At 38.2% G+C, this 27,843-nt stretch overlaps 2 protein-coding genes and 1 long non-coding RNA gene across 3 annotated transcripts in view; 1 reads left to right on the forward strand and 2 right to left on the reverse strand.

Annotated features, from left to right (window-relative positions):
* Positions 1 to 6,551: 6,551 nt before the first annotated feature.
* Positions 6,552 to 7,511, reverse strand: LOC101589799 (olfactory receptor 6B1-like). Its single transcript, XM_004648293.1, has one exon. The coding sequence runs from the start codon at positions 7,509 to 7,511 to the stop codon at positions 6,552 to 6,554; it is 960 nt and encodes a 319-aa protein (XP_004648350.1).
* A 2,004-nt stretch (positions 7,512 to 9,515) lies between these two features.
* On the reverse strand, positions 9,516 to 22,444 carry LOC111814625. The gene is made up of 3 exons (XR_002819562.1): positions 22,361 to 22,444; positions 20,557 to 20,560; positions 9,516 to 9,526 (listed from the first exon to the last, which is right to left on the reverse strand). It is a non-coding gene; the product is annotated as an uncharacterized LOC111814625 (long non-coding RNA).
* A 1,341-nt stretch (positions 22,445 to 23,785) lies between these two features.
* The window catches only part of LOC101590200 (olfactory receptor 14K1-like), a 48,750-nt gene continuing 44,692 nt past the window's right edge, over positions 23,786 to 27,843 (forward strand). The window contains exon 1 of the mRNA XM_004648294.1: positions 23,786 to 23,942. Coding sequence (XP_004648351.1) covers positions 23,786 to 23,942 — 157 coding nt within the window. The remainder of the gene's footprint in view (positions 23,943 to 27,843) is intronic.

Below are 27,843 nucleotides of genomic sequence, written 5' to 3' on the forward strand. Positions count from 1 at the left end.
AATCCCCTCAGGATTTACCCTGAGACCTTTTATAGCAGTTTGTAAATCTTATGTCAGTGTCAGCCATTTGGGTGAGTCACGTCACTGCTTGAACAATTTACTCTCTATGAAAGCCTCAGAGAATGTTTTATGTCTTTATTTCCCTCCTTAGACACACTCTACATCATTGATCACTTTCCTCTGTGGCCTCATAATCTCCTTAATCAAAAAATTTGGGACACCACTGAGTTACAGGATGTCGCAGTACAGTTTCTCTTTTGTTCTGAGTCCTCGCTGACCTTGAAGGGCTAGGGCCAAAATGTTGGCTATCCTTGTAGCCCTTCTTTTTCTCTAATTTTTCATCTGCAAACTTAAGTTGTTAACCCTCCAGAAGAGAAGCTTAATGATAGTATAAAATAAAGTCTTAATTTGGAAAATTGATCAAAAATGTGCATAATTGTTCTCCACACACATTAACATCTTATTGCCATGTTTACAAATCTGTTATCAAAATTTCGAAATCAAGTTGTATTCAAATGTCTTCTCTATGGAATATTTCTTTTTTAAAGGAAATAAAAACAGTAAAAAACTAGAAATGATACAGGATTTCACTAAACAAATTGTAAGAACTCAGTAACGGTTGTTATATTTGCATAATTGTCTACAAATTAGTCGTGCAGATTCCCAGATATAACCATGAGAAATTAGTATTTAAAAAATAAACAAGAAAAAACTTAAGCATTAACTGTTCTTTACAGGGAAGTAGTATAAATTAGCAGTGCAATTATCCAAGATATCCTTCGTATATTCATATACATTTTGTTTTCTTTCCTTGTTTCTTTTATACTTTCCCTCATCCCACTTCCTTCACTTTGAACAGTTTATTTTTATTCACATTATGTGAATTTGTCCAAGTGTTTTTTTTCTAATTTTGCAATTAAGTTTTAATTAAGGATGTTTTAACTGTCTGAATACTTTTCCCTGGCAATTTTTGTTCCTAAGTTCATGTTTGCTTTTGACCTCTGCTGCTATTTTATTTTGTGAAAACCTCCATTGTCTAGTTTCTGAAATACCATGACAATGTGCTTCATTGTTTCCATATAAAAATGTGATGAGAACATCACCAAGTGTGTCTTTTTAGAATTAGACAACACTTGCAACAAGTGTAAAAGCTGAGTACTAAAAGTTTTCCAAGAAGAGCAGCAAAATGAATGAATGAACAGGCTATTTCTTTTGTGCATTGTTAACTTGCATTTTTAGCAGCAAGTGTTCTTTCTGTGTAAACTTTTCAAGACCCACCACCAATGGCAGAGGTATTTTCCTGTAAAAATCATACCAATTAGAAAGTTAGAATGAGGAGAGATGCACGTAAGAAACACCTCCCCTATGACTGTAATGTACTTGATCATTAGATATGATCCAAGTGATTGGATATTTGAGAACATTTCTACCATTACTGGGAAAAGAAAATCTGTCTTCTGTCAGGGTTACACACACACACACACACACACACACACACACACACACACTAATTTAGCATTGATGATTTTTTATTTGTGTTGGTATAGTTTGTGTGTAAATTTTTTGCTATTTTCATAGGAAATTACATGTTAGAAAATATCATACTCTATGTCCTGTTTCACATTTACTAGTAGAAGTTATTGTGACAATAATTTCTATGGATGCAAATTTGTCAGCTTCAGTCCTGAGAAAAGATTAATATCTTTATTACACTCAGAACTCACAAAACAATTGTGAAGAAAAGAAATAAAAGATTGGAAAGTCAATAAGTTAGATGAACAGAACCTTTGTATAAAAAGTCAAGTATCAATGTCCAGCGATTTCAGACATTATAAAAAGGAGACTGGAAGCCACACAGGAACTCCATCTCCCTCCAGTGTGAGCAGTGGTCATCAAGAGAACAGAATGTAATAATGCTTGTGACAATGTGACAATTAAATGACAACATTCTACGTGGTTGTGGGAATGTAAATTAATAAATCCCTGAGGGAAATAAGTAAAGAGATTCCTTAAAAAGTTAAAAAAGTTAGGTCTCCTTTTTGATTCAGACATGCACTTAATGTACTTCTAAGTCTAAGTAGCAAGCTCCAATGACATATGCACACATATTTATAGCAAAGAAATAGCAGCTATCTTAACTACTCTTCTCCCCTTGCTGGGGAAAATACCCAACATTCAAAATTAGGGAAGGAAAGGTTATTTAGCTCACAGTTACTGGAGTTTTCATAGTTTAAAGCAGCCTGAATTACATAGCAAGACCTCGGTGCCTTATTTGTATAAGAGTGAGGGTCAGTGCCAAGGTGGGGCATCGCCATGTCCAAGATGACCCACGCCATACCTCCAAGAGAGGCCGCTGGCTGGGAGGAAGCTCGTGCTGCCTGTTTAATGGTTGACGCCTTTCTGGCTCTGCCCCTTGATCTCCACCCTGGTGCTCTGGCCCGGCCCCTCAAGCCACTCACTGCTCCTTAGTCTATGTCTGCCCCATGACTTACATGAGGCTTTGGGGGACAACTAGGCACAAAAAATAACAATCTGACTCTGGAACCCAAAGTCTCATACACATCCCTTTATCCAAAAGGCATTTTAGTCCAAGTCCCAAGTCAACTCCAAGATCCAAGGCAAACTCTCAAATGTAAGCCCTGTACAAATAAAAAGTTAAATATAGCCAACACTCAAAGGCACAATATAAACATTGCCATTCCAAAACATACACACATGAGGATACAAACAATTTTGGCCAAAACAAGTCCAAAACCCAGCAGGGCAAACATTAAGTCCTATAGTTCCATGTGGAATATCCAAAGCAATCTGTAGCGAATTACGAGCTCCATGTGGCTCTGCCCCTGTGGCACTCTTGGTGGCAGCTCCTCTGGCTTGTCTCTTAGGCTGGCTTTGCTCCGTCTCTACAGATTTCTGAGGGTTCCATGGAATAGTCATCTCACTCACAGCTTTACACACCGCCTTCTCAGGAGCACACTACCTGGCCTCTTAGGCTGTCTTCTGAAATCTAGGTGGAAATCTTCTTAACCTCAAAACTCCTGCATTCTGCATGTGGCTAAAACCAATGCCATGTGCATGATGCCAAAGTTGGCTGCCAGCTGGAGTAGTAGGCAGGTGTTTTTCTTTCTTGGCTGTAGGAGTTGAGTGCATGGATCGCTGAGCACTGTGACCCTAACTGCAAGGAATAAATTCTCCATGCCAGTGCCTGTCTGGAATCTGGTGTGGCTTCTGCCTCCATTCTGGAACCTGGGGCTCTACTGATTTCTCAAAGCAAAATCCCTCACCCTTGACATTCTGAAGCTGCAAAGGGCGAGAGCCTGCCACCTCCTGTGATGTCCTTATTATATCTTTTCCACTCTCCTGTTCCTCCTGGGCAATGGAGATTTCAGCTCTATCTTTGCAGTTCACAGCCTTTCTGGTGATTCCTTTCTGGCCAAATTCACTACATTTTAAATAATACTGCTGAGCTCTTTGCTCTTGATTCTCAACATATATCTGACTAAGATCCCAGACCAATAACCATTCCACTGCCTCAATATTTGACTGCTTTGAGATTTCCTTTGAAAGATTAATCAGTCCCACATGTTTGATCTGTGTCTCATGCAAAGTCTCTGGACATAGGCAAAATTCAGACAAACTTTCTGCCAAGCCAAAATACAAATGATTGAGAGTCCAACAACCAGTGCAGTCCTTCCTCCCAGCACAAATATACCCAGCATGGTCTTTAAAGGCAGGCTTTCTATAAAAGCCTTCTGGCCTTCTGAACTCTGACCAGAATCTTCCCTACAGAACAGCCAAAGCTTTTCCTGCCTTTCTCTTGTAGGCGAAATCTGCAAAACTTTCTTATTTCTTCCCATAGGTTATTCCCCAAATCTTGTAAACCACATGGTCAGGTTTAGCCACAGCAATCACCCCACTCCTGGTACCAAATTCTGTCTTAGTTACTATTCTTTCATTGCTAGGACAATAGCCAACACTCAAAATGAGGGAAGGTAAGGTTTATTTAGCTCACAGTTACTGGAGGTCTCATGGTCTAAGATGGCCTCAATTACGTAGCAAGACCTTGGAGTCTTATTTGTACAAGAGAGGGGGTCAGTGCCTTGGTGGGGTGCCACTGCATCCAGGATGACCTGCTCCATACCTCCAAGAGAGGCCTCCAGCTGGCACATGCTGCCAGTTTAACTGTTCGTGACTAACTGGCCCTGTCCCTTGAGCTCGGACCTGGTCCTCTGGCCCCACCACTCAAGCCACTCACCGCTCTTCCAGCTACACCTGCCTCATGACTTACGTGAGGCTTTGGGGGGGGGAATGAAACAAACCATAATAGCAGGTAAGCTGTGCAAGAGGCCCAGGTGCCTAAAAGTAGAAATGCATGAAGAGAGTGTCATGTTTATGCATTGTGGCATATTTTTTTTCAGCCATAAAGAATGAAATCCTGTCATTTGCCACAAAATAGAGGTATGTGAACAACATCTTTATTACCAATATACACAGGTTAAAAATCAATCTGCAAATACTGTCAAACATGGAATCCAAAAATAGAGGAAAATGAGTAGGAAGAGGTGAGTTGTGAGATAGATGACAAGAGCAGAGGATGGGATTGAAAGAGAGGAGGAAATATAAGGGGATGAAATATCGTCTGTGATACTCATACTCCACTATGACAAGCCAGGGTGCTATTCAAATGTTTTGCTCAAGTGCAATCCAGGTATTCAGAAACATTTAATTTTATCTTTCACACATGTCAGAAAAATTACATTTTCCCCCCTGTGTTTTAGGGAAGGCTCTACGGGGTGGTCAAGGTCTCACTACTAGATCAGACCTGTAGTGATCCTCCAGGTTCCAGCCTCCCAAGTGCTGGGATCATAGGCATGTGCCACCACACCCAGTCTCAATTGCTGCTCAGCGTGCCCCTGGGGTGGAGCCAGCACAGCAGGCCTGGGGACTGAAGCCCCAGCCCCTGTGCCTGCTTGCAAGAGCTTTAATCCGCTGAGCTATTTGGTCGCCCCTTAAAAATCACATGTTGATATTTAAGAAATAATCACACATTGCCATGTAAACCAAAACATTGAATTTATTTATCTCTTCCCATTAAATGTACATTAAATTATTTTGTGCCCAAAATAATGATTGCCGGATTTTTTTTCTGACTGTGTCAGCCTGTGCTGCTGTCCCAGAACAGGCTTTCACACCAACGCACTGGGGCATCACCTCTTTAGGCTGTTCTAATGCTCCCAGTGCTCTGGTGCACTGACCTCATGTCAGAGGAACACAGGAAGCAGTGCGGCCTGCTCTCAGAACAGGGTAGGCTAGTACTCCCAGCTCCCATGCTGTGTCTCATGTCTGCACTGCACTAAAGTGATGGACCATTATGAGGCTCATTCATTCACACAAAAAATAAAATATAATAATTGGGAAACTGTATGCACTTCTCTTCATTCTCTCTGCCTAGAAATTATCAAATTAATATTTGACTCATTAATTGTCTCTTTGGCTACTCTATTGGAATCACTTTGTTCACTTCTTTTACCTTCTTAAACACAACTTTCTTATTTTTTAAGGAGAGTACAAATTAGAATTAAAACAGAAAAAACTGCAAGTGATACAGAATTTCTCTTAACAAAGTATTATGAATTTCACAGTAGTTTTGCAATGCATAATGCTGTCTTCCAAGTGGTCTAAATCCTGAAAGCAACACGGACGCCCATCAGCGGAAGAATGGATAAAGAATATGTGGTATTTTTACACAAGGAAGTATTATTCAGATATAAAGCAGGATATATTTGAGCCTTTTGTCAGTAAATTGATGCAGCTAGAGAATATACTCTTAAGTGAAATAAATCAGACCCGCGTGTGCAAACACACCATTCTTACACTGCCCATTTCTATGCATCTATTTTCCGCAATCTTAAAGATATATCAAAATGAACTTACTGCATTAATAGTTTCATGTCAACCAGAAGAAATTGGAGTATGAAATATTTTTCTAATGTAATTAACTAGTCAGATTTATATTAATTTCAGAGTAGTATCTGTTTCATCCTATTGCTTGATAGTTTTGGAATGAATGCATTATCGGGGAACCATTTATTAGAAGAGAGTTCCAATGTGTTATTAACATTTTTCTAATTCTGACATTATACTAAGATATTCATAATAGAATAGTGCTTCAGAAGTATTCAAAGCACAATTGAAAGTGCACAAAATTAGCATAACAAATCATATAAATTTTGTTATGCAAATTCCAATACTTATCTTTAAAAAGAGGTTTTATCATTCACTGTGGTTAGTTAAATTTTATTTAGTTATAGAAAAACCCTTGTTTTATTTTCGGACCAGAATCACTACACGGACCAGAATCATAGTGATCCTCCTGTCTTCAGCCTCCCCAGGGCTGGGATTACAGGAATGTACCATCATACCCAGAAACTGTGGCCAGCTCAGTGTGCTGGGGGGTGGGGCAAGCATAGCATGTGGCGTCAGGGATTGAAGCCCGGTCCCTGCACTTACCTAACCAGGTGCTTAGTCCACTGAGGTATCTCACTAGTCCTTCAAAACTTCTTGATGTCTTTAGCTATGAAAAATGTGTTCTGAACTAAAAATTTCCTGAAAGCTTTCTTCACCTCCCGGTTCCTCAGGGTGTATATGAGAGGGTTTACCAATGGCGTGACCACACAGTAGAACACGGAGACCACTTTACCAATGGTGAAGTTGTACTTGGCTGGAGGGCGGACATAGGCAAAGATAACAGTGCCATAGTAGATGGTGACTACAGTGAGGTGGGAGGCACAGGTGGAGAAGGTCTTCTTCTGAGCCTCTCGGGAGGACAGCCTGATGACTGTGGCCACAATATTTCCATAAGAGAACATGGTGAAGAAGAAAGAACTTAGAATCACAACTGAGCTGCAAGTGTAACCTAGTGCCTCAACAAAAAATGTGTCTGAGCAGGAGAGTTTAGTAATGGGGTCTGAGTCACAGAAGAAATGGTTGATCTTCTGAGGACCACAAAAGTTTAGACGAGAGATGAATATGGTAGCGGGAAGAGGAGCAATGAATCCCGCAGTCCAGGATCCAGCTGAAAACTTCATGCAGATCTGAATATTCATGAACAGTGAGTACCGCAGAGGGCTGCATATGGCCACGTACCGATCATAGGCCATCGCTGCGAGCAGGATGCACTCTGTGGCTCCCATGGAGAAGAAGAAGTAGAACTGGGTAATACAGCCGGACACAGAGATGGTGACAACTTTGGAGAGGCAGGTGGCCAGCAACTTAGGCACAGTGACTGTGGTGTACCAGACCTCCAGGAAGGACAGATTCCCTAAGAAGATGTACATGGGTGTCTGGAGTGTGGAATCCATGAGCACAAGGAAGATGATGAGGGTGTTTCCCATGAGTGAAAGCAGATACACAGAGAGGAAGATCACAAAGAGAGTGAGTCGCAGAGAGAGCGAGCCCAGGAACCCCAGGAAAATGAACTCTGTCACTGTGGTGTGGTTTGCTCCATCCATACCTCATCTTCTCTAATCTGCAAGAGAACAGCAATACCAAAGAATAGTAAATGATTGCGGAATTAAGAATGAAACATTTATTCTTTCAGGTTCTTACACTAGGGAGACAATCTGATATTTATACATATGAGTATGATTTATTTCGGTTATGAATATAACCTCTAGTAATGGAAAGAAAGAATTAAACAATGAAGATGACACAAAGAAAAGATAGAAAACAAGGATGGAGGGAAAGCATGCAAGTTTTCATACAGGATGGCTGAGATGATTGTACTCATTTCCATCAGATGTTTTTGGAAATAGTAGTTAATGTTTAGAATCACCTTGACTAACTGTATGCTATTACCTGTGATCTGAGCAACTACATCGAGGTCAGCAATGTGTGAAGCAAAGCGCATGGTTGAATGTCTCTCATCTTCGTCTTTTAAATGTGCACCATTTCTAATGTCTTATAATTATTTTACGCTTCTTAAAATATATTAAAACAGAAATTAAGATTTCTTGAAAGCAAGCACCAATATTCAATTATTTCCTCAATGTTGCATAAGTATATCTCTTAACCCAAGCAGCAGATTCGATGATAAAGAGATAATATAACAACCATTGTTAATTAGCTATTCCTGTTTTGAAAGTCTGTAACATATGCATTGCTGCACATTACCCTATTTCTGCCTTTTTGTATTTGTTTTTGTTTCTGGTTTTACTCTTCAAAATAAATGAATAAAATTTTTAAAAAGAATGGGAAATTATTTTCATTTATTTAGTGTTGTAATGATACTTAATAACAAGATTAATGTCAGTCAAAAGCATAATTGAACACTTTATATGTCACATTTGATTTTCAAGATAATTTTCCCATGGATATACCCGAATAATCTACAGCTTTAGGAATAAAAGAACACTGAAAGTGTAGTTATTGAAGTTTCATTAGTATTTTAAGGTATGATGCTGTAGTTTTGAGTCCAAGAATGTCAATTTTGTAGACCTAGCTCAGGCATAAAGTGTGGTTATACGTGGGAGCTCAGCTTTATGCTGTCACTGAGGAAGCCATACCATAAAATTCAGAGATTGAAGGGCAAATTAGAGATGCTTCAGGCAGCATGAGTCCATCAGTGACACTTCATAGATGTGCTGACCACCACGGTAGTGAACATGCTGCCTGCGATGGTAACGTCACAGAAACCATTTGTTGAAGGTTGGATGTGTTCAGTGTGAGTAAATCCTTCAACCAGAACACAAAGCAGAGATGTACAGTACAACAAATATAAATGCAGTGATTTAAATGAATTAAATTTCCCAATGTTTGGTTAGTTTGATGAATCATTTAATCCCGTTTTTCCAATCTGATTAGGAATAATTTGGCAAGTACATGTTAAAAAGTCAGTAATCTTGTGCTTAGGGAAAAGACAAGCCTAGTCAGTGTAGTCATGTGTTTCAATATCAACAAATCTCAAGAAGTGTAAATCATGGTCAAGTATGGCAGCCATGAGAAAACTTTTAACATATGTAAATACATTTTATAAATTACATCATTAAATGCTGTAAGGACAGTCACTTTTTATCTCCTGTATCCAATGGAAAACTTGTCTGAATGAAATGCAAAGACTGCTGACTTCCTGGCTTCACATCTTTGTTAGGGGCTTAAGTGTTCAAATTTTATCTTGAAGTCTTTATACACAGAGCGCACGTGTACAGTTTTGTGCTCCTGCACAAATGCTGCTGTGTAGTGCCTATACCACAGCAGAGAATGAGCCATGTCAGCGACCCAAGCAATCCGGAGTGTCATTTTATAACTGTCAAGTATTGTAAATATCATTAAGGGTATTTTATTTTTCTCCCACTGAAAGCTATCAGTGGGAATTCCTGAATGATTTTAAGTGAGCCATAAAAACCAAGTTGTACATTTTAAAGTTTGTTTCCAGTTCAAAAGATTTTTTGAAAGTCCTGTGAATAGAATTTATAGTTTAAGGAAGTAGTCTATATGCTGAACTAATTATTACAAATATTTTCAAATTCTTAGAAAAATAATCATATTTACTTTGTTCATAAATTCAAAGGACCATTGAGATTAAGAAAAATATATTTCATATCCTCCTGTTTTTGTCATAGCAAAGGAAATATATATTGCTTATCTTAGAATAATCCAAGCAGATGAGAAAATCAGAATCAAATTGATGTCTGATTCTTCTATAAATGATCAGAAGGAAGGAATTCTGTCTTTATCAATAGAATTTCATATTGTTCTGTAACGTAAAGCTTTAAAAAGAGAATGAGGGGCTAGGGAGATAGCTTGGGGGTTGATGTGACTGCCTAGCAAGTGCAAAGATCCGGTTTTAATCCTGAGTATCGCATGCTGTGTCATCAGGTGCACCCACCAAAACTGGGTGTAATTGTGCACACCTCTAATCCCAGCATTGAGGAGGCTGAGACAGGAAGATCACTATGAGTCCAATCTGGGTAGTGAGACCTTGTATGAAATAAAAAACAAACCACCGATAATTTGAAAAGAGAAGGAAAGAGAGAAAATAAGTTCTAGCTTAATTATATTAATATTTAATTATAAAATACAAATCATGCAGAATTTTACTGGTTTCAGTTTAAATTTAGTACTTCTCACATACCTAAAACACCACATGGGTGATCCTAGGGTCCTGCCTCACTGATGCTGCCAAATCTCAGCAGTAGTTCTTAGCAGCTGTTGGCCCAGCCGTCTCTTAACCTGCAGAGCTACGTGAGAGTTTCTCTCTGAGTATACTCACATCTTGTGTTCTATTTTGTTAATTTTCAGAAAGGTGCTCTTTTTAGTTAAACATTCATTTAATTCTTCTTTTCAGCAAAGCTGTCAGTGGCAACATATTCACTTCAGGCCATTCATGATGGGGAGAAGCCAACGCTCAGTGCTGCACCACGGCTTACAGGGCACCTGCACTGTGAGTAGGCACCAAATTCCTTACCTTTTTGAGGTGTCCGTTGTTTCCAGGGTCAGGGCTGCAGGCAAGGTGAAGGCAGAGATCTCTCTAGAGGAAAGAATTATGTTTTCATCAGCCTGGAGCTTTGGAGAGTGTCTCCCACAGGGAAGCAACACACAGCTTCCCTGGGGATGCTGGTCAGGGTCACAGTGCTCCCCTCTCAGCCCCGTGACCAGAGCCGAGGGCAGCAGTACAACTGTCAGCACAGGAATGGGCGTGCTTGCACTCTGTGTGTCTTCTTAGCTGCCACTGCCTGTGATTCACCCTTAAGTAAGAGTGTAGCGATTGCATCTGATTGTCCAGCCACCACAAATATTACCACAAAATCATGTATGCTAACATCCAGAGTATGAACATCATCAATGCTGAAATGATTTCCTTTAAAATAATAGAGCTACAAAACAAAAAGGAAAGAAAATAAATGTGAACTTCTCACTGCTTTATACAATATGAGACAAGATTCAGTGTTGTGCAGGTGTCAGTGAACCAATTCCCGTGATTAATGGAGTCATTTTGTATTGCAGGTATGTAATTACCAATAAAAGTAAAAATTAAAACGACATGTTAGGGCTGGGGAGATAGCTGGGCAGTCTAAGTACCTGCCTGGCAAGTGCAAGTACCCGGTTTTTTTTTTTACCTGGTTCTGCATGTCTTCCTGTCCTGGAAACCGGACTTGGAGATGTACACCTATAATCCCAGCAGTGGGGCGGCTGAAGCAGGTGGGTCCCTGTGAGCTGAGATGCACAGCGATGCCCTGCACCAAAGAAATAAATAAAACAATTTAAGTAAATAAATAAACCACATGTTAATAGTACACCAACTGGAGCATCAGGCGTGAAAATTCATATGGAGAGTCCTCTAAAGCTAAAACTTGAAATTTCATGTAACGCAAACGTTCCCCTTGCTAGGTCTCTTCCAAATGGATTTAACATCATTATATTATACTTAGTCGTGCGCATCCGCTTTTATAAGATCACCATTGATAACCACCAATCTCGGAAGATACTTGCGTCCATCAACAGAGGACTGTAGAAAGAAAACGTGGCATTTGTACACAAGGCAGTATCTCTCTCCCGTAAGGAAAGATAAGCTTGATGCCCTTTGCGGAAGTGGACTCACCTTGAATGCACAATATCAAAGTGAATTAAAGCCGAAACCTAATAGTGAGAATCACTAGATTTGTGTTATATAAGACATCCAATAAATAAGTATAGAGAACAATGAAAGACAGAACAGTAAACAAAAAGGTATTTTCAAGTCAAAGCATTATCAAGAGTTGGGGAGAAGGAAGGAGGAGGGGAAGGAGATGAAAAACACTGAGATCTATGATGTATATTCCCCAACTCCCCTCAATGGATGCAGTCATTATGTAATACAAAGAGGGATTAATGAGAAACAAAAACGACTGAAAAAATCAAATGTATCCATGAAGCTATAAATGAAAAGATGACTTCCCTGGCAAGCTCAAGGGCCTTCAGTCCCCTTCCACCACCCAAACAAAAAAAGAAAGATGATGTTCAGAATAGTATGGAATAAGCTCAAAGATATCAAAAAGAGCATACAGGTCGGATGACTCACAATATGGACAAGGGTCAAAAGAATGATATTGATGACTTCAAAAGGGGGAAAAGTTACTTTTCTTTTCTTTCTTTCTTTCTTTTTTTTTTGTAGGCAGTTCAGCTGTCTCCCCAGTTATAATCTTAATGATGGAATAAAGTAAGTTCAAAGGATATCCACATTTTTATAGTGGCTAGAGAAAGATTTGTACAATAGTGTTTAGACAAGATATCATGTCTGTGCCTTGTACTATGAACAACTATTATGAAGACAACAATATGCAAATGTATTAATTATTGTAACTGTCCTACTAACCTGTCTTGAAACTGTCTCATTGCTATTTCTTTCTCAATAAAATTAATAAAAAGTATAGTGCTTAGAAAATTGAAAAAACAAGTGAAACCCTTTTAAATTAATTTAATTTTTGGGTCAAACAAGTTTTGTAATAAATTGAAATTTTTGGTTCTATGTATGTATAAATAGACAATAAAGTTATGATTTTTAATTCAAAAAATTGAATGCAACTGAGTTATAGATCATATCAAATGTTCAACATTTTGTGAAAAGAACATTGTCAATTTCATTTTTAAAAATATATGTCATACATGTTATATATGTTTCTCATACAAAATCTTTTTATCATAATTTCATTTTTTATCTTTTTTGAAGAGAAAAAATAGTAAAAGAAACATTATGAATAATACAGAATTTCATTCAACAAGATGATAGGATTTCAAAAAGGTTGGTAGTTTGCATAGTGTTGTCTTCAAATTAGGTTGTTCAGATTTCCAGATATAAACATGCAAAATTGGTCAAAAAATTAAAATGAAGAGGACTGGGGAGATGGCTCAGTAGAATACGTGCTTCCCTGGCAAACACAAGGGTCTAAGTTCAATCCCCACTTCCATAAATAAATAAATAAATAAATAAATTAATTAATTAATTAAAAGGAAGAGAAAAAAAATTAAGTGTGTAATGTTTCTTTCAATACACTAGTGTAAATCAGAAATCAGAAGTATTAGAACCCTCTTTTCCTTCATCTCATTTGTTACTTCCCTTTGAACAGCTTTTTTCCCTTTTACAGTATCTGTTGTATATTTCAGATTTTATTTACACCAGCAGTTTTGTTATAATAGACAATACAACACATTTAGAAGAATATATTTATGTTTTTCTAAATATATTAAGATTGAATTTTTATAGGAAGCTATATACAGCATTAAAATATTGCTTTTTCCATTGATAAAGTATTTTAAAGTAGGTGGCTTTAAAACATTTTTTCCATATATAAAAGTCAAAAGTGTTGTTATTATTATTTATCCAACCTTGCATTACTATATCTGATAATCTAGCAACAGATTTGATGATAAATTAGATAAGAAAATGACCAACGTTAATTAGCTATTCTTGCTTTGAAAACCTGTATCATATGTATTGTTGTATGTTATCTTGTTTGTTTTTGTTTTTGTTTTTACTCCTCAAAATAAAATAAAATAAAAATTTATAAAAAATTTGAACACTCTCTCCTCTGAATCAACACATAATATTGAACTATGAGATCATTTGTAGTAAAAATAGTAATAATTTCATTGATGAAAGTAGAAAGGATGGTGTTAAGATGTTAGTATAAAGGATTTTTATTATTAAATTGAAAATTATGTCTTGGTTGTGAGAGGGAATCTGCTCTGGTGAGACCTCCCTCTCGTTCCCAGCTCCATGATCTGTGATTTTACTCTAGTGAGAGAAAGAGGAGAGCATAACTGGTCAGAAGATGAGAAATGAGCACAGAAAGGGTGGGAAACACTTCACTGTAGGAAAGATGAAAAAGGACCAAGGAGCTTACCATTTATGACTGGCCACGATGGACATCGAGTTGAGAAGATTTTGCTATTCTGTGAGTTTGCAAACCAGACAGACTCTGACTACCTTTAAACTGCTAATCATAAAGAGACTGTGAATCTTAAAGGACTCTTCATGCAGATGCATGTACTCAACCAAGAACATGAAGCCTGGGAGTGTTTGGTCCAATCAGCAATTCAGGGCAGCTAGGAAGAAGACCCACAGTGCTGGTCAGGTGTGAAGCTCAGCTGGGTCTATTTACTTCATTTATGAATATGGTGTCTAGTTTCATCCATCTACCTATAAAATCCTCAAACTTATCTTTCTTTGTAGCTGAGTAATACTTCATTGTATAAAAATACCCCATCTTTTTTATTCATTCCTCAGTTGATGGGCATTTGAGTTGTTTCTATGATTTAGCTATGACAAATGGAGCTGATACAAAAGGGATGCATGTATGTCATGGTGGCATGACGAATTTCTCTGGAAAAATAACCTGGAAGGGAATATGCGAGTTGAATGGGACATCAAATCCCAGTCTTTTGAGGAATCTCCACACTGATTTCCAGTGGTTGTACCAGTCTTCATGCCCACCAACAGTAGGGAAGGGTTTATTTTTCCCACAGTCTCTGTAGCATTTGTTATTGATTGACTTCATGATGATAGCCATTCTCTCTGGGGTGAGATGTAATCTCAATATTATTTTAACTTGCATTTCTCAAGTGAACAATAATGTTGAACTTTTTTCCATGTATTTATTTTCCATTTATAGTTCTTCAAAAAAGTGTGTATTGATTTCAGATGGCTGTTATTTGATTGGGTCTTTCAATTTCTGGAGCCTGAACTTTCAATTTCTGTATATGTTCTGCATAGAATTCCTTTTTCTGGGGCACAGTTAGCTTCTTACCACTGTGTGTGTGTGTGTGTGTGTGTGTGTGTGTGTGTGTGTGTGTGTGTACTCTGATGGTGATTTATTTTGGTGTATAAACACTTTTCAGTAAGATGAGATCTCAGGTGTTCATTCTTTGTTGTACTTGCCATCTAGTTTGGTTTTTGTTCATGAACTCTCTGCCTTCCCCATCTACCAAATTTCTCCTCCAGTAGATTTAGTGCTCATATTTTAAAATTTAAATCTTTGATTCACTTTGACTTTAATTTATTACATGGTGAAAAACACAGCTTTAATTTTAGTTTTCAGCCTGAAAAGGCAGTTTTTCCAGCAAAGTCAATTAAAGAGGCTATTTTTCTTTTCAGAGAACATGTTTGGCCCTATTGTCAAAGATACGGTGGCTGAGGTTGCTTATAGTTGTGTTTGCATGTTGTGAACTGCCCCATTGATTCTCAGATCTGTTTTTTCACAGTAAAAGCTAATTTTATCACAAGAACTTTGCACTATTATTTCAAGTAATGGATTGTGAGTCCTCCTGCTATACCTATGCTGACCTGGAATGTTAATGGTCATCATTTTGCCATCTGTTAGGTACATTAATGGTATTTAGATGTGATTTCATGGAATCTGTTATAACAATCTGCGAAGCATGCAAACTTTTCAGTGTCGATTATTTCTATCCATAAGAAAGGTATATAATTCATTTTCTGAAATCCTTAATCTTACTGTAATTTTTATTGCACAGTTCTTTTATTTCCTTTGCTAGCTTGATTCCTGTTTTTTTTATTTTTTTGACTTCTGTTGTGAAGTGCATGGTTTTCCTAATTTTTCTCTGGGTGTGTTTGTTATTAGTTTACAGAAAAGCTACTGAGTTTTTTTCTTTTATGTATTTGGTGTAGGGTCTCACTGTGTAGCTCAGACTTATAGTGATCCTCTTGTTTTCAGCCTCCCCAGCACTGGGTTACATCAAGTGCCACCACACCTGGACTTAGTTGCCAGCGCGGCATGTCCCAGAGGCAGGGCCAGAGTGGCGTGAGGGACTGGGGATCCAACTCTGGAACCAAAGCTACTGTTGTTGGAGTGTTGATGCTGTATACTGATTAGCTACTGAACCTTTTAATTAAATCTCCAATTATTTTGTTGGAATTTCAGTAGTCTTCTATGAAATGTATTATGTCATCTTCCAATAATGATAATGTACTTTACTTTCCAATCTATTCATTTTATTTTCTCTCTTGTCTAATTTCACTTGCTAATGTTTCCAGAAGTATAATGAATAGGATTGTTAACACAGGAAATCCTTGTCTTATACCTGATTTTAAATTGAAAATTATCAGTTGGTGTTCATTTAATATGATGTTGGCTGTTAGTTTCTCTTGGATGGCTTTTATCATACTGAGGTAAAGACCATCTATTCTGATTTTCTGGATGGTTTTTATCATGGATGAGTGTTAGTCTTTGTCAAAATCTATATCTGCATCTTTTGAGATGATCATGTGATATTTGTCTTTAGCTCTGTTCATGTGGTGTATTACATTTATTGATTTTCATATGTTGAACCATCCCTGCATTCCTGGAATGAATCCTACTTGGTCATGGTGCATATTCTTCTTGATGATTTGATGAATTGTATTTGCTAGAATTTTGCAGAGATTTTTGGCATCCGTGTTCATTAGGGAGACTGGCCTATGATTTCCTCTTTTTGGTTAGACACTGCTCTTGTTTTGGTATCAGGGTAATACTTGCTTCCAGGCATACATTTTGAAGAACTGATTCTCTTTCAAATTCACTAAAGAGTTTGAGAAGAATTGGTATTAATTTTTCTCCTAATTTCTTGGAGAATTCAGCTTTTATTCATTAGAAACTGGCTTTTTTCTTTGTGGCTAAGTTTGTAATTATGTTTTTGATTTCCTTGACTGACATTAGCTACTCAGAATTTTTACAATAAGCTTTGTTAATTCATATTTGTCTAGGAATCTGTATCTTTCTTCTGTGTTTGTCATCATGTAACAGTAAAAACTTTGAAATATGTATTCATGGTCTGAATTTCTATACTGTCTGTGATGATTTTGCCCTTTCATTCTTTATTGAATGAGTTTGAGTTTTTTCATCCCTTGTTTTGATAATATTTGTAAGGAGTTGTTGTTTTATTTATTCTTTCACAGAATTAATTCTTTAATTCTTTGTATTGTTTTCTTAGTTTCATTGCATTAATTTGTGTTGCCATGTTTATAATTTCCTGCATTCTTTGGGCTTTATTTTTAACTTGTTCTTTTTTTATTCTAGAAACTTCAGGTGCAGCATAAGGCTGTTGATTAAAGCCCATTCTGTTTTCCTAATGTAAGAATTCACTGCTATAGAAGTTCTCTTAGCACAGCTTTTATTGTGTTGCAATGCTCCAGTAAATTGTATCTGCATTTTTGTTTGATTGTAATTTTTTTTTAATTTCTGCCTTAATTTCATCTGTGACTCATTGATTGTTCAGGAGAGTGGTGTTTAATTTCCATGTGTGTAATAGAGGTTTTGCTATTTCTTTAGTCAATAATTCCAGTTTCATTGCACTATGGTCAGGTTATATGCACTGAATAACATTAATTCCTTTCCATTTACTTAAGCATGTTGTATGTACTAGGATATTTTCTCTTTTGGAAAATGTCCCATGGATCTTTGAGAATTATATGTATTTGGATTTGGGGTGGAACACTTGTGTAAGTGTACTAATTTCATTTCTTCACAAGTTTAGTTCTGTTATTTTTGTGCTTGCAGAAACAGACTGTTTAGTGCCTGGAGAATGTGTTGTGGGCGAATGATGCCAGAACCTCAGGAAGAGTATCAACCATTTCAGCCTTTCATCTGGACAAACACACAGTGTACAGACAGGAAAACACAAAGTGAGAAACCAGCTGTTAAAAATTATTTTTTGTTCATTCATAAATTTTCTACTTTAAAATTTATAGAACAAATGTATTATTTTTTTTCTGTATTTAGAACAGGGTCTACAGGGCCTGACTGCACAGATCAAACTAATAATGATTCTGCTGTTTTCAGCCTCCCAACTGAATCACCATGCCTAGTCTGAATTGCCATCTCAGCTCGCCGTACAGGTGTCGCTGGCAAGGCACACCAGGGATCGAACCCCAGCTGCTGTGCTCAGCCTAAGCAGGTTCTTTAGTCTGCTGAGCTATCAGGCAGGCCCTTAAAAATGTATTTTGAAGCAAAACATTTTAGCATTTCATTCAAAGAAATTTGAAATTTGTACCTTAAAATAATTTTAGTACTTTAATCACCCAGCAACGATACTTCATCAATTATACTTTTAGGAAATGAGTTTAACAGGTCTACGTGAGTTGAATTTTTTCAGCCATATGGATTTTTTTTTGTCAGCTCAGCTAGCTTTCAGGGCAGGCCTTGAGAGGCATGTGGTGCTGAGGATCAAACTGTAGTCCCCTCTGTCTGCCTAAGCTTGCCTAAACAGGCACTTTAGAACACTGAGCTATCTTGCCGGCCCTGGAAATATTTCAGTTTAGCAGTTGATGTTTTGAAAGTGAAATAAAACATCAAGTTGTCTTGGAGAAGACTCTTGTCACATACAGGTATGGCTCTAGGCTTCTGGAGACCAAGATTCCTGCTAGGATGTAGCAGTTTCACCAGGAAGGGAGAAATTTAAAGCAAACAAGATGTTAGTATTTTGTAAATTTCTAGCTTTGCAGCTATTATAGTTTGTGTCTAGTTATCCCTCCAAAGCCTCATGCAGTCATGGGTGGGCTTCCAGAGTTTGTAATTAAGTCATGATCCATGTGGATTATGGTTGTGAGTGCTGCTGGGATTATGGCTGGGTTAGATAGCTTGAATGCAATTTAAGAAAGACTTGCTCTCTGTGGTCATTGGTGCCACTATTCCGTCCTTTGTTCTCTGCACTTTGCCATCTCCATGCTCTCTGCCATGTGTCACTCTGCCTTGGAGCCAGCTGAGTATGAACTGAAACCTCCACTAACTGTGAGCTAAATAAACCTTTCCTTCCTTCATTTGGGGTGTTGGGTATTTCTTCCAGCAATGAAAGAAGAGTAACTGAGACAGCATCATTTGAAAATCTCTGTACGCAAAAGATGGAAAGCATCTTTATAGAGACACTTAGACAGCACCTAGGATTCCCCAAAGGAAAAAATGTGAATAGTCCTATTAAGTGGTTATTGTGGCATGTTGCAAACCAATAGACACAGAAACCAAAGGAAGAAACTTGGAATGCTTTATTGGCTGAGCTCAGCAGCAACACTCTCCTCAGAAACTGAAAAGAGTAAAGTGAACCATGAGGAAAAAATACAATTAGAGTTTATGCACAACATGTTGTGGAACAACTAAAAGACACTGAAACCAAAGGAAGAAATTTGGAGCACTTTATTAGCGGAGCTCAGCGGCAACACTGCTCAGACACTGACAAGAGTGAAGCCCCGAGCTGAGGTGAGGCACAGTTTTTAAAATAAAAAACAAGAGTAGGTTGAGGAGAAGGGGGATTGTTACACAGTCTATCATCACTCGTTGGGTCTTTGTCTCAGTACACGAGGTCACATTTCGCAAATCCTACAGGAATTTGTCCTTACTTGGCTTAGGCGTTGTTTTTGTTCTGGTAGTTGGAAAGATATCTGGTGAGAGTTTAACCCAGTTCTCAGCGTGCTGAGAAACATTTTCTTATCTGCATAAACAGTAACACTTTACAGTTAGGCATAAGTGGGAGTTTATAAAAGAGATCCTGGTTTTACAAAACAGAAGTTACAAAGCTTATTACAAAATGGAGTTGATTAAGCCAGCAATGACCATTCCCCACTGGTTTCTATAACTGAATCAAATCCTTGACTTGTTGGGGTCATATAATGGCAGTTGATCACATCCTTTTGTTATTTTGACAAAGAAGAGGTTTTTAACAAACTAAATATTAGCATATGTTTAAATCCTTCAAGTCTGATGCACTCGTGGCCCTTTGTGGTGATGTTCTTTTGGTTTATTTTGACATGAGGTCACCATTGTTAATCTCCTCAAACAGTAAGGAACATTAGTTAACAACAAAGTCTGAGTAGGTGGATTTTTCTAAAACTCTAGAACAGGCAATATCTCCCATATCCTCACTGGTTTTTGTGTCATCTCTTGAGCTGTCACATCAACCAGGTATGTCTTTTCTTTTAGCTTGAGGTCTGGGCCACAGTGGGGGATGTCCATCTCGCTCAAGTTATAAGTCACCTTCTCTTTAATTCTGTCTCCTTGCGGGCCTATCCCTGTCTCACTGCCTATACTATTTTTGTCTAACTCAGGCTGCCTACAACACTTCCCCTCTGAAGAAGTAACCCAAACTGCCACGAGGGAATCATGGGTGATGGCCACTCTAACTTCTTTAGGCTGAAAGGGTTTGTAGTTGTTGAACGGCAGTCAGAGATACTCTCCAGAGGTTCTACCTAAAGGTCCTTAAGAGACACCAGGCATTTTTTTCTTGGGTAGGTGGAACAGTTTTAAATGGGAAGTAGGCAAAGTCAAAGAAACAATTAAACAATAACATCAACAGGATACAGTAATCACTTAGCAGACCTGGAAAGCAATAACCTTTTAAAGTTTGTAATTATACAAAAACTAGTCAGAACATATTGTAGGTCAATTGTCAGAGATCTCTTAAATGTGAGGTTTAATCTCTATTTTTTTTTTTATCTTCCATGGCCATTGGATACTGAGGCACATTAACTGCCAGACCTATGGAAAACACAGTACTCGCCGGTTGCCAAGTGGGGCTATTGACTGGGTAACTGACAAATCTGCATGAGCATCTATTAAAAGTTTAACAGGCTTTCTCCTTACATTGACGGTTAACATGGGTTCCCTCAGGTTGAGCGAGGAAGATCCATGACCACCTCAATCTGAAACTTCCTCTGACTCCATCACGAACATTTTTTTTTCCTTCTCTAGCAGCTTGGACATCTCTGCTTGAAATGTCCCTTCTCTCTGTCTGGATCGAGGGAAGGATAACTTTTTCCCATTTCCTGACTGGCCTTCTTTTCCGTCGGCTGCTAGTATCACTGTTTTTATTTTCCATCTATAATTCCATTCTGTATCTTTTCTGCTATGAAACACCTCAATTCAGACAATTCATGCCTGAAAACCCTTTTAACTTCTACAGCTTGTTTCAGATATCTGGGGTACACTGAGCAACATATAACTTCTGGGTTGTATATTTTACTTGCACGTTTACATAGGTTTTGGTTTCTCTAGGAAAGAACAAATTTTCTGAGAAATTAGAGCACATATAACCAAAACATGAACATTTGAGCTCATGAGTACATTTATAAAACTTTTTTTTTTGAGACATAGCAATCATAACCTACTAGTTCTTAGATTCCTGTATTTATGGAGTCTGACAATTTGCTCTAACCCCCTCTAGCTTTAGTTAAGAGAGGTCACACATGTATTTAGTATCAACATGAAATACCTACATTATATCAGAAATCAACCAGATGAACATACACTTTTCATAATTCAGTCAGATTAAACCGAGAAATACCGTTTAAACCTTGTACATGAACAACAACATATATTACATTTGTAAAAACTAGTGAGCATAATTTTGATTAGTTAGCAACCTGAATATATTGCAGTATCTCAGTTATAGCTGAAGCAAAATCTTTTCCAAACTCTGTTTCTATTGAAGTGGATGACTGGAAGGAAGGTCAGGGTTGAAGAAGGACAGAGACCTGTCCCAATATACAGCAATAGGCTGTTTTTTTTCTTTGCTTTAGTCATGATTACTCAGGGCTCCTCTGTGGAGATTGCAGGTAGAGATAACAGTCTGGCCAGAGGGAGAAGGCAGGACCAGCACCCTTCAGTCCTACTGGACCACCTGGGAAGCTGAGGCTGAGCTCTGGGACTTCCACCTCAGAGTGCAGTCTCACTTCTAGTGGCTGCCTTGGCAGTCAGGGCCTCTCAAGGCAGTGCCTCTTATGCTGGCCTGGCTTCTGACAGCAGTAGCAGGTGAGCATCATTGCTGTTGAGATCTTGGAGCCAGGAGAATCAGACTCAGTGTCTGTTTTGAGGCTGTAACAAAGGCAGACAGTTTTGATCTCTTTGCTTTCTCTCCCTGGTTTTTTCCCAGTTCCTATTATAGGAAATTGTTTCCTTAGTGTCCTATAAAGTATCAAGTGAGTTGTCTGGAGCAAAAGCTTTTCTTATAGCTCTTTTTAATATCTGGAGAGGACTGAGTAACGAACTTATCTGTAAGAGGAATCTGTTCCTCTACTGAATTAACATCTCAGGAAGTATGCTTTATCAGTGCCTCTATTAAACATTACAAGAAATCAGAGCGGTGTTTATTTTTTTCCTCGTAAATAGCTGAAACTTAGTAACTAAAGGTTTGGTTTTAGTTCTTTTTAAACCTTCAAGAATAAACACTAGAAAATATTTTTTATTACAATCTCCTGCCTGGCTATTAGGCCAGCATGAGTCTGACTGCTTGGGCTCAAGTAGAAGCAGATAGTTCCTGCTATAGCTAAACCAAGATAAACTGGCTGTCTATCTTCCAGTTGTTTAAAATTAGCAATATGATATTTATCTCAAATTCCAACATCAGCTTGTAATGTTGCCTGCCTTTTCATAGAAGTCAAAGCTTGGTTTCAAATTAACATTACATCTTTTAAACCTAGTTTATAAGTCTGAATATCCTCTAGGTACATCAATGTACTTATCAGGGTCATCTAAAGATTTTTTAAGATCTGACTGTACCTGTTTTGGGTCACAGAGAAAAAGGCACATAATCTCTGGAAGTTCTAAACTGTATTATCATAAAACTTACTTTCAGTAATGGTGGGTGAGGCCATGACTAAAGCTATCTTATCTAAATGTCTCCAAAGGTCAGGAAGCAGCAGTTTTAGGCACCTGAACAGCCTGGTTCTCCTGTGGCTCACATCTACATTTCAAAACTAGGTGACAATGACTTTCTTAAGGGGAACAAAATCTGAACATAAGACAATTGATATGGTGACAGGAATGTGTTACAGAAGGAAACATAACCATTTCATGAAAAGGTCAATTTGATGTGAGCATTTTTTAGACTACAAAAGTCTCTTCAAGAGATAGATCAACAATTGGCTGGAGGATTTGACCCTGTGCACCGAGCCACGGCTTCAGACACTTGTGTTTTTCTATCTAATCACCTAGGTAAACAATTTCAGCAACTGGACAAGATTTAAACTTGAAGCTCATAGTTAATACTTACATTTATCATCTAGCAAACAAATTTTACATATGGGTAAAAATGCATTGCTTTATGACCGACAAAAATCTCTTTTTCCTCTTAATGTGTAACACACAGATATAAATTTTTTCTTGACAGTCGCTGCAGAATGTAAACTATTTCAAGCTGCCTCAGCCTAATTTCTGAAGGAGTGACTCATTAAGTTTTACTGAAAAGCTCAGGTAGAATTCCTAGTTTATTAGCAGAAAGAGAAGGAGAAAAGGTACAATAGGTCAGTGGAGATCTTTCAGTGTTCAAGTACGATTGCTGACCTACATGGCAAAAGCAGTCAAATGCTTTATAGGTACATATATTTCCTAAGCATTAATTAGATTTGAGAGTCCCATTTTTCAGAAATTTACATAAAATCCACTAGAAGGCTTACAAACATTATTTTCTCTATTGCTATTGTCTGAAGTCAAGGAAGGAATACCAGTACAGTTAACATTTAGTTCAAATGCAACATATACAAGTACAAAGCAGTCATAAAATGTACTATTAAAGAAATATAATGACCTTGTAACATTTTCAAGTTTTTTAATTTAGGTGTATGGACACATTTTGACCAACATTTTAACAACTGCATAATGAATTTATGTGTGTGCTGGGCGGCAGGCAGAATGAGTGGGTTCTTAGGGTGATGATCGGGGGTCATAGCCACTTTTTGTCAGTTGGAAGTGCCAGTGTGACCATGTGGAATTGGCTGGTCATCCAGGAATGGCGTCCGGAACAGTAAACCTTGAGCCATTCAGAGGTCATGGAGAAGATAAATCTAAGCCTGATTGTAAGGAATATGGTCAGGGTGTTCCAGATTTTTGAAGATAACTCTCTGGACCTGCTGAGAGACTGTAAGATTAAAAGTGCCTTCCAGAGGCCAGGAGACCCCAAAGGAGGGCCATTCAGGTTCACAAAAGGTATGGAGTTTTCCTGGATCAACCGGGTCTCCAAAGCCTTGGGCGCAAGTCCTGAAATCTTTAACGTGGTTAAGAATAAGTTGCAATGCTAACAAAGAAGAGGGAGAGGCTGACCTATTTTGACACAAAACATGTAGACTGAGACAAAGAAAGACCAAGATAAGAACAATGAACACAAGTCTGATATCCAGGAAAACTCCTGGTACAATTCTGAATACAAATACCAAGTCCCCAGCAGCGTCTTGGTAGGGAACTTCCAAGGAGGCTTAAGTCACGTCCAACACCCTCACAGGTACCAAACACAAAGAGTGCACCTAATCTAAAATCCAAATTCCAAATTATCTTGCATCACCATTGCAGTTGGACCAGTCCAGGTACCAGGTCTCTCAAGTAGCCAGTGGTTCTGAGATGTAGGGGTTCAGGGGTTGTTTCAGAGCCTAGAGTGTCCCATTAGAGGGATCCTAGAGGAGCCCCCTAATGTAGCATGCCACAAAACCAATGGATACTGATACTGAAGGAAGAAATTTGGAGCGCTTTATTAGTTGAGCTCAGAGGCAACGTTCTGCTCAGAAACTGACAAGAGTGAAGCCCAGAGCTGAGGTGAGGCACAGTTTTTAGGACAAAAAACCAGAAGAGTAGGGGGAGGAGAAGGGGATTATTACAGAGTCTATCATCACTGGTTGGGTCTTTGTACCAGTATACAAGGTCACATTTCACAAACCCTAGAGGAATATGTCCTTCTTAGGCTTACGCGTTGTTTTTGTTCTGGTAGTTGGAAGGACATCCAGTGAAAGTTTAATCCAGTTCTCCATATGCTGAGAAATATTTTCTTATCTGCACAAGCAGTAACATTTTGTGGTTAGGCATGGGTGGGACTTTAGAAAAGAGATCATGGTTTTATGAAATGGAAGTTACAAAGTTTGTTATGAAATGGAGCTGATCAAGCCTGTTTACAACAGTTATTTCTTGTTTTCGTTATGTTTCTCACTGTTGATACAAATTGCCCAAAGTACATGTGTAGGTGGAAGGGCATATTCAGCTCACAGTCTGTAGGAGTTTCAGACCACAGACAGCTGGCCCAGGACAGGGTGGCACATTGCAGAGGGGTAACTGTTAATGACACTACACGACAGCAAAGCAAGGAGTCTTAATAGAATCTTTCTGCCATTTTTATCTTGGTCCAGACTAGCAAAATTAGGGCATGCTGAACCAATCACTGGCCTGATACTGATCACACATCTTCATTCCCAGCATTTGATCAGTGCTACACCCTCTACACCGAGCCACCTCTGGAAAAAGTCCACCTTTGACCACCGAGGCTTCTGTGGGACATCTAAACACCACCCATAATGTATCCTGAGACCAATAGTATTAGAAACACCGTTGATTTTCATAGACAGATTTGCCTATTGTGGAGAACACTCTCGAATAGCACCATGAAGGTTGTGGTTCAGATACCTTCCAGTATTATAATGAACTCATTAAATAGTCCCCTAGGGGCCATAATATATGTTACAACACCCCTTTCATACTTCACTATTGCAAATTTGTATTGTAAAATAAAAGTAGCTGGCTGTGCATCTTAGTAGCTGTACCTGGGGGATACTGGAAGTAGTGATTTTACTATAACAATATTATAATGAATAACATGCAGGGAATTTTACATAAATTTGTCACTCTTTATTAGAGTGTGATCTATGAAAAGTGTATTTTATATGACATTGTCTGGACTATATATTAGCATCACTCAATATTCATAACATAACACATTTATCAATGCTGGCCCCCTCTTTCTGGATTGCATGCATATCTTGTCATATGGAGCTGGAGGATGACTAAGGAAAATCCCAGTGCTTGAGCCTAAATGTCCACCCTCAGAAATGACATTATCTCTGGAGTTGCTGATTTTAATTTTGAATATCTGAAGACCTATATACTTGAGAAACAATATTAAGTACAACACTAACAAAAACACTGTGTGTCCTAAACCAATTTGATGCTGCCCAAGGAGGCAGACCAGACTATATCTTTTCATGCACCAGTCTAGATGTCCCTATTAGTTATGTAGAACAACACATGTCCAGTATCAAGTTTAGAAATCAGCATCAAAACCTATGTCTGAAATCACCATTTAGACCACAGTTGGGACCTGGGGAGGGTGTTCAATTGTTCTGTGGTTAAATGTGACAGGCTACCAACAGACTGCCCAAGTAATCCTGCATGACAACACTATTGCAATACCTGCATAAAGGAGAAAGAAGTGAAAATTAATCCTGTCACTGTAGTATTGGAAATTGAAATGTACAAGGAAAGTCTTAAGTGCAGCAATTACATAAAACCGTCCACTCAAACTGGAGTGCAAAAAGTAAATTTATCAAGTTTTGTTTCTGAAGGACTAAATTTTGTTTTTTGTTTTTTTCTGCCTGGTCCCTGGTATTGAGTCTATAAATAATAGAAAGGAACTTTCTTGTTTACATTCAAATTGGATTTTAGAGATTGTAAAAGTGAGCATTTGATAAATGTAGTTATTTTTAAAATGTTAAATATTTTCTTTTACTTATTTGGTACAAGGTCTTGCTGTGCATCATGGAATCAGTGATCCTGCTAGCTCAGCATCCGCAATAGTGGGGTGATAGGCATGCGTTGCCATGCCTGGTTCTGGTGGCCAGCTCTGCCCACCATGGGTTCTGGTGTGGCATGGCATGCGGTACCAGGGTTCGAACCTTTGTCCAAGCACTTTCCAGGCAGGTGCTTAGACCACTGGGCTAAGAACAAGGAACAAGGAACTAACAATACAGCATCTGGAAGATGGTTCAAAACAAAATAATGGAAGACTAACAGATATCAAGGAAACACCTAGATTTAATACACACAACATGAAAGGACTGCTTGGAGAAATAATGGCTGGAAGTTACCCAAGCATAGGAGAAGAATCTAATATGCAGCTAATTGGGGCATGCAGAACTTCACCTAGCCATAATTAAAATTAAGGTACTCCCAGAGCCATAATAATAAAGATGCCAAATATTAAGTCAAAGAACAAAAGTTTAAAAGCTGTTAGAGAGAAGCAGGTTACCTATAATAGAAAGCCCATCAGAATTGTGGCAAATTTCTCAGTGCACAGAAGATGATGGAAAACTAAAGGTACAATGTCTCGCTGTGCTTCCTGGAATCATAGTGATCCTGCTATCTCAGCCTCCTCAACACTGGGATTATAGGCATGCACCACCATTCTTGGTTCTGGTGGCCAGCTCTGCCCATCCTGGGTTCTGATGTGGCATGGCATGAAGTACCAGGCTTCAGAACTTTGTCCAAGCACTTTCCAGGTAAGTGCTTAGACCACTTGGCTAAGAACATGGAACTAACTATATGAGATACATTGTAACAGACATAAAACATCAACAGAGCCAAAGACAAAAATCACATTATCCCCTCAGGACTTACCCTGAAACCCTGTTCTGCAGTCAGATACAAAAGTTATATTTCTTGATATATAGGTCTTGCTTTATCTTAGTCTTAACCATCCAGCAGAAAAGTATAAAAATGAGGTATAAAAAGTAAATCCATATTAATATACTGAGCTATAAGAGGCTCAAGTCAACAACTGCTGACATTGCCAGTCCTATGGATAATGCACTACTATTATGGATTACTGGACTATATTGGAATATTTTGCTGAATTCAAGCACCTATGATATTTAAATGGCAATAGAATGCCCATATCTGACAAAACTAAACAAAAAAGAGGATAGAAATGAAGAACCATTTTGTATGTGTATATACAAAATAGTTAGGATAGATGTACCACTTCTTTTTCTTAATTCAATGAGAATAAAGATTTGTCCTAATAGTATTTGGACAGGATATCCTGTCTGCATCTTGTACTATGAATAGCCACTAT

The sequence above is a fragment of the Octodon degus genome, unplaced genomic scaffold (genome assembly GCF_000260255.1).
Source record: "Octodon degus isolate 3935 unplaced genomic scaffold, OctDeg1.0 scaffold00380, whole genome shotgun sequence".
In the NCBI taxonomy this organism is placed as follows: Eukaryota; Metazoa; Chordata; class Mammalia; order Rodentia; family Octodontidae; genus Octodon; species Octodon degus.

Excerpts from the sequence above, each read along its gene's own strand:
- LOC101589799 (XM_004648293.1), bottom strand. The coding sequence starts at position 7,511 with ATGGATGGAGCAAACCACACCACAGTGACAGAGTTCATTTTCCTGGGG.